The sequence below is a fragment of the Aptenodytes forsteri genome, unplaced genomic scaffold (assembly GCF_000699145.1).
Source record: "Aptenodytes forsteri isolate BGI_AS27 unplaced genomic scaffold, ASM69914v1 Scaffold142, whole genome shotgun sequence".
Taxonomy (NCBI): Eukaryota; Metazoa; Chordata; class Aves; order Sphenisciformes; family Spheniscidae; genus Aptenodytes; species Aptenodytes forsteri.
Genome location: NW_008794598.1, coordinates 1494239 through 1502017, shown reverse-complemented (window position 1 = coordinate 1502017; position 7779 = coordinate 1494239). Strand labels below are relative to the sequence as shown.

Below are 7779 nucleotides of genomic sequence, written 5' to 3'. Positions count from 1 at the left end.
CTGGTCCTGCCAGTTGAGTGTTTCTTCCACAGAATTGCCCCGCACGTGGCATGTCCCGGGAGCGTGTCCTGGCCACGTCACCGCTGCATTACCAGAACTGGGCTGATGCCAGTGGAGTGGAATGCAGCTTCGATTTTCATTTATGATGAATTACCATGAATTCTCCATGTAAATATGACCAAAACCAATGTTGTTTTTACTCTGACACATGACATTCAGAGAGGGACTGGAAGATAAAAAAGTATATCCTCAGAAAATAGCATGGGCCAGATCCTCCACTAGTAATGAAATGGACGTGACTATTGGATCTCTACCTGCAGAGAGTCTGTCCTATAACACTTTTTTATATCTGACAACTTTAAGACAAAGAGCCCAACTTTTATGTGTTGCAGAGCTCGGTATTGCTTCTGCACTGAAGCAAATTAGGAATAACTCTGCTAAAGCAGGTGGCATTACACAAGCATAAAACAGTTATGAAAAAGGAATTAGATTGAGGAATGCTAATTGGATGTGCTAATCCTGCACTTGCCGGCAGCAGGCGGCACAGGTCTCCGCTGCGCACAGCACCTGAGAGCAAGGTGAGCCTTCAGTGGGTGCCCTGGGCTCTGACCCACCCAGCAAAGGGGACACGGCTGGGTTAGCCCGTCCTGAAGCACAGAGAAGGGCTGCAATATTGAGGCATTCATTAACAGCAGAAAGGTTGCGTATTAAATGTGGATACAAGCTCGCCAACTGTTTCAAGAAGTACTTGCTAACGGCGCATCCAGTTCTCCAGAACGGGCAATGCAAAAGCTGAACCGTTTTATGCTGCCTTCTGGAGAAGAGCTGCAGGGACGTGCCGCCTGAATTTCAGCTCCAATTACTATCTCATTTCTGAGAAACTTGCTTTTCCATTCACTAAGAACAATACTTTGCCTGTGTCTAGGAAAGCCTAGTGAAAGAAGATGTCCTTTCAAAGAAGGAGCAGAATTTAGGCTCAGCCGCAGAAGCTGGCGAAACCTTCCCAGGTTTTGCAGCGTGTGCAGAGGGCAGGCTTGTGCAGATGAGCTTGGCTGGGTGGCCATTCGTGCAGTGCCGTGCGCTGCTGACACCCAGTGCCTCCGTATAAGCAGTTGGCAATAAATGACAGGACAAGATGGACCAGGTTTTTAGAGCAAAATCCACACTGCATTTTTTTTCTGGGGAGCAGTGACACAGCCTCACCACCCATTCCTCGGCTCGTGTTCACTGCTGGTCGTAACTCAGACACTCAATGGGAAGCTGAAGTCACACTGGTCGCTGGTTTCATTGCTTGGGCTTTATTGCTCTCGACTACGGCCTTGTGCCCAGGATGGGTCTCCATTTCACAATGTTTGCACTCGGGACATCCATCACCTTCCTGGTGTGATCGGTGTTGTGGTGGTAGCGGTACCCGCAGGTTGGCCTCTGTGCAGTGTAGAAGGGGCTGTACGAGTTGGAGCAACTTGGTTTGTAGAAGAGAAACTTGAAGGGGTTGGGCTGATGGCTCCCAAAATGGGTGACAAAAGGAACGAAGTGAGCGGCCAAAGGCTGGTCCCTGTGGCGACGTGCTGGAGACTGCTGGCTCGTTGGGATGGGCGGCGTGCGAGAGACCTCCTGCATCGCTTTGGTCTCCTCCATTCCCTTTGGTCTCTTGCAGTCTTTGCCAGGGGCTTCTGGTGTTTTAGTCACCTGTGGAGCAAAAGAGCCAGACAAATGCATTGCAATTGCCCCCACACTTTGCCATCCTCATCAGTGCTAAAGGCCCTGATGCAAGAGTTGTGTACTGGTGACCAAAAAGCAGCAAGTTAAACAAACCAGGAGAGTTTAGGGAGTGCCAGCCTGCTTACACTTGCGTCAAGGGCAGTCAATACGCAGTATAAATGCTGAGAAGTCAGGTATTTACATTTCTTTAGCTAAAAATCTAAGGTGGTATTACTTAAAGAGAAAGTGAGTTTAAAATCAAATGATGTACTAGAAATATGGAAGCGACTTAGTGAAAATAAAACAGAGCATACTGAGGGAATGCACACGATGAGACTCAAAGGACCTCATTCTCTCTTGATTTGCATTTCAGCTGGTTATTTCTAACAGTGCACAGTGAATATAAAGCGCTACACAGGTTCTGATGTTCCCACTGTCAGTCTGACCTGGCTCACCCTTTCATCACTTTTGGGGGACACTACGTTTTCCTTCTGTTTGGCACAGTGGAGCCCTGGTTCCAGATCAGGGTCTCAATTATAATAGCTATAAATGATAGCAATACATGCTTCTTGTAAAGTCTTTGCCAAACCACAGCCATGGCAAACCAGCCGTGAAAATGGTTCAACCCAGTCTGACCCACAAGATGCAACGGGGTGTATCCGTGATTACAGAAACATAACACTGTCCTTTACAAACACAGCCTGGGACATCAGCTCAGCAGGCTCCTGGTCCCTCTGCAGGTACCTAACACCACCCTGCACCTTGTACTGCCATGCTAAGTGCTCTTGCCATAACTCTAAGTGGATTTTCCCCCCCCAGAAATGTGAAGGGAAAAACAAGGTTGCTGACTCTTGTGAGGCAAGCTCTTCCTTGTCATCATTTGGGTCACATTTCTGAAGTCTTGGAGCAAAGTCAGTGCCATCACCCCTACGCACAGCGCGGGGGACCAAGGGCTGCAGAAACAGCCTGGTTTGCCCGTGCATTTGCATGAACCCTTTGCAGAGGAGGTGGCGTGGGTGTGTGCCCCAAGACACATGTGGGGCTGACTTGTCACCCATGGCTGCTCCAAGGCTGTGCCTGACCGGAAAAGTATTTCTGCTGCTGTTATTTAACCATGACTAAGTTATCTTGTTTTCATTGATGACACCTCTGTGCTAATGGAAACTGGCCCTTCCCCCAGCAATTACCCAATTTACTCCTGGGTGTCCCAGATAAACACTTTGCTGTCTGGCTTTATTTTGAACCTTGTAAAGAGGTTTCCTGGTTTCCACGATGCCCTGGCTTACTTGGTGCTCTATTTCTGTTCCCTGTAGCTGGCTCTGAACACTGGCTCCTAAACCTACTAGGAGGGTGACACCTGCAAATTGTTTAGAAATCTCCTTAAAGCCTTTGAAGGAAATGACCAGATCCCCCCAGGTCCACCGCCTCTTCTTGGCACCCCGGTACAGCCACCTGCCAGACGCCTGAAAGGCTCCGCTGCTGGAGCTCAGGACAAGTGTTATTTCAGCAGTCACTGCCACAAGGAAACAACAGTCCATTTTTTCCATAGGGGATAAAATAATGGCATTTTGACTCCTGAAGAGCAGATTTTGTACCACTGCAGTCATTTTGGTGTGTTTTGCGTACCCCTGCTCTGAACACACTTAGATTTGTTCAGAAATGATTATATTCACATACATGCATGATTATAGCTCATGGCCTTTCTCGCTTTGGAAGATAAGAGACAAGTATGCACACGACTGCTGTTGCAACTGCATCCGCCCAGCAGGGAGGCATTAATGTTATTAAAGCAGTGCATTTGGGGTGTGGAGGTGAGGCCGTAGTTACTTTGAAAACCCAACTGCTAAGTCATGTAGATGCTTTCAAGATGTGCAAGCCTTGCATGCGCTCGGCAATAGAGGGCTGACAGTCATTTCCAGTGACAGGCAGGATACCATGCCAGGGACTGCTGAGCTTTCGGCTTTGCTCTTGCGATGGGGTTCGTCTGCCCTGGGGGTTCCTGCTCATCCTCTGGGGCATGTCAAGCTTGGCAGAAACATCCTTTGTGCCCGGGTGAGTGCACCTGCTTACGTGATCACTGTCTTTGAAGGGAAGCACCAGCTTAACGTCCTCAGCGCTATTTATGGCACTGCCAGGGCTCTGTGCCTGAATTAAGTGTCACACATAATCCTATTGCATCCACTCATATGTTTAGAGATCCCTAATTCCTCCCAAATTGTCTGTTGTGTCTCAGAGAAGATCCTCACAGGTGGGGTCACAGTGAGAAGACTGACTTCAGTAATCAAGAAAGCATGAAGGGTTCAGACATCCACCCCAGATGAAGTGTTCCCCTGGGCGGCTGCCGGAGCCCTGCCTGGCTGCCGGCGCTGCCCATCCTGCCTCTGTGCCGCTGCCGCCCCGCTCGCTCTGCAGCAGGGAGTCCCCACTCCTGCAGCTCCTCGCTTGTCCCCGTGGAGCCGTCCCAGGACTATCACATGCGGTTTGCTCTGAGATCTCAGCGGCCACGGGGGCAAAGCCAGCTGACCATGGTGCAGCTGGGATTTGTGCAGCAGGGGAGAGATGATGCATCACACCGACACCACCAGGATCCTTTTGTCCCAGCCACCCTCAGGGCAAGGATCTTCCAGCCCCCTGCCCGCAGGAAGGGGACACGGCGAGCGGGAGTCCCTCCTGCCAAACCGTGAGCCCGGGGCTCCCACCTGTGAGGTCATCTCCCCGGCAGGGACCCCGGCATGCGGGGCCGTCTGGAGTGGAGGCTGGAGGCAGCACTGCCAGGGTGGGCAGTGCTGGCCGTCAGGGCCATCGAGGCCATTGTGACCACCGGGGTGTCACCGGGTGGTGGCTATCATAGGGGTGCCCAGGCTGAGCAGGGCTCCTTGGGCAGAGGGTGCGGAGGGGCGGAGGGGCTCAGCCATGGAAATTAGGAGGGTGCTGTTTCTCCTGGCCCGCTGGGACAGGGGAAGAGTCGCACCTGATGGGAACCACTGCTGCTGCCCGTCCAGCCAGAGCACTCTGGGCTGCTCTACTGGCCCTGCCACCCCCACCGAAATGTGGCCTCGACAGCGTGGACCTGCTCCCCGCTATAGACACGAGCTGTTTCTCTTTCCACAGGTGCAGTTTGCTGTTGTGCAGCCATGCACGAGGATTTCTTCTCCCGTCCCTCCCTCCCTCCCTCCCTCCTTCGGGTCCAGCTGGGGCGCTGCGCTGCACAAGCACTTCACACACCTGTGAGAGCGGCAGGGAGAGATCTGCATCTGCAGGGTGCAGCTCCTCACGCTGATGCAAAGGCAGATTGTTCTGGGGTGTTTACCCATATTAGGATCAAAGGCAGCCTCACACTGCGGTGTATTACATCAGAGCAGTGCTCACATGGCTATTTCTATGCCATAAAATCTGCATTGGCGGTCTTCCAAGTGCTTTCCCGTGCTTTGCGCCCGGCCCAGCCCACCTGTCCCTTTAGCTGTGTGGCCTCTATTGCTCAGGAGATCATGGCGAGTGGCAGGCGTCCTCCCCTGAAAATACAGCCATGCCACCAAACTGAGCATCTTTTCTGCATCTTTTGAGTTTTCACTTTGCAGAAGTCAGCCCGCCCAGCACCACACCTCGCACGCTCTTCTTGCTAGTCCTGAGCTTTTTCTGGTCTTCTCGGGGGAGGTCCATGCTTTACTGGGAGGTGGAAGGTAAAGAAGGAATATTTTTCATCTGGAACAAATGAACGGGAGTGTGCACATGAGCTCTTGCAGAATTGTTTAGCAGCTTGTGTTCCCTGGGATAATAAATTCACCTCAAAACACACATCCCTTCATGTTGTGAGGAATATGTTTTCCTACGCTCACCATCTAGGGTGAGGCAAAACCATTGTTGGTGGGGTGGCACAGGTACGGCTCATTGCCCCCGAATCTCACGGGTGCTGCTCTGGAGTCCCCCTTGCCCCTGCCCCGGGGGAGCAAGTCAGGGAGCTGAATCACACTTTCGTGTTCCCGCAGAGCATCGCAAGCAGCCGTGCAGCCCCTTTGAAGTCTCTTTGGTTTAACGACATTTTGTGGGACGCCTTCGTGCAGGAGCCCAGGCTTTCTCATTCCATGGGATTTATTGGCTTCTCTTCTTAAAATAGTTCCTCTTCTCCTTCCCCTTTTCCTTGACTGTCTCTTTGTATATCCTGTTCAATTTGTTCAGTCAAAGACTGTGAGTATCAGCGAGCACGTATGCCTTGCCTATCTTGCAAAGATACTGCGTCCTTTGTCTTTCCAGTAGTGAGTGGGTCCTTCATTTCATCTGGTTTCTGCTTTCGAGAGGTGCCAGTGAATTTTCTTTAAATGTCTGGGGCTCAGCTGGGTGGGTTCCTGCATAGAGCTGGCTCCAGCACCGCTCTCTCAGGAGGAATGTTGTTTCACAGTTTCCATCCTATAACCGCTCTTATCTGCAGGCAGGACTATCCCTTTTACTACTACCTTGGCTGAAATACGACTGCATGTCCCTGAGGTGTGTTCCCTGTGCACCAAGCTCAGGGTGTGCAGGAGTCACGCTCGTGCAAATGTTTGCAGGATTTGCAGGATTGTTTCCTTTCCCTGTCTCACACAAACAGCAGTTAAGATAACTGTCAGAAAGGGTGCGAGTCCCACTAATTGCAGGCCCTGTGCACGCTGCTCCTAGAGCGGATCTCAGGAGCGGCAGTGGGAGCTGGGCGCAGGCTGCTCACGGAGCCTCCCCACGCCCGGCCGGGAAAAGGCGTCCGACCAGCTGGATGGAGTTGCACGTCTGCAGACCAGGCTAAATTCTCTGAAAACTGTCTTACATAACTATAACCCCTATATTACAACCACAGTATTGAATCCACGTGGTATGACATTTCAACTCTCCTTTTCTTTCCCCCCGTTTGCCATTCATGTTAATTCACTTTATTTAAGTGCTGCCTGACAATTTATGCCATGATTAGATTTTTCTTTTGAAATATCGTAACAGTACTCATTTTTCTTTGTTCCCGGGTGATTTAATGTGTTGCCCTAATTTGTACTTTGCAGCAAGAAAAGGTTGTGAAAAGCATAATTTCAAAGTGATTAAATAAGTGATATTTATCACTGAAAAAAGAAATCTGTATCATTTCGACTCTCAAAATGTGGTGGAAATAGAAATAGATATAAGACAGGATGACCTTACCCTGAAGCTGTGTTTCAGAGTTAATGTTTTGACAGCAATTTTGGGTTTAAAGTTCCCCATAAATCCCAGCATTTATTAACTGGTGTTACTCATTAACTCTCAATTTTTACTTGTATGACACAGAAAATTGTTGGCAATGCTAGACACTTGCTTTTGTACCTGAAACAAGAAATGATTTGGGGTCAAGTCCCACTGTCTTTAAGCTTTTGCATCAAAAAAATCCCAAACCCTAATAACACGCAGGTCGCATTGGGCAGGGAGATGTTTCTGGCAGCGCAGAGTCCCACCGAAGCCAGTATAGGGATCTGCACAGGGGCTCATATGCGGGGGGGGGGCTCTACCGCTTAGTACGACACCTCCTAAAAACTCGGTGCTAATTTGCTCCTAGCATACACACAGCAGAGGGAAAGGATAACAGTTCGGCTTCCCCTGACTCTGGCTGACATTTTCTTGTATTGCAAGGACACCTGCAGATCTCAGACAGGGACGTCAGCTCCCAACGCACTGCGCAAGAGGGTACGCAGAAAGTCTTGGGGCAGGGGAGCCCAGCCCTCGGGTCAGGGCTGCAGCGGCGGGCGAGTAAACAGATGAACACAGGAGACGGTGAGAGAAAGATCAAAACTCTCAAACCTAAATGTTCGGTGTACGACCAACTCGAAAAGATTGATAGTTTGTGTTGCGTGGGGATTTTTAAAGAGGAATCAGACGTTCAGCTACATTTAGACTGCGGGCCCCGCTGACCCTCGAGGTTACCTCGTCTTATCCACGCTCCCCCGGCAGCAGGAAGGGGCTGACGACCAGCCCCGCTCCTGCCAGCGGCAGGGGGACCCCCAGCCCCTTGGCGGCTGCGAAAGCCCCTCGGGCTGGGACGTGAGCGCAGCTCCGGGGACCCCCCCGCCCCGGCGCCGGCCCTGCCTGCGG

General features: G+C 51.1%; 1 protein-coding gene across 1 annotated transcript in view; it reads left to right on the top strand.

Moving 5' to 3' along the window:
* The first annotated feature begins 4433 nt into the window (after positions 1-4433).
* CUNH6orf132 (chromosome unknown C6orf132 homolog) overlaps positions 4434-7779 on the top strand; it is a 17298-nt gene continuing 13952 nt past the window's right edge. Inside the window, exon 1 of the mRNA XM_009272896.1 lies at positions 4434-4536. Coding sequence (XP_009271171.1) covers positions 4434-4536 — 103 coding nt within the window. The remainder of the gene's footprint in view (positions 4537-7779) is intronic.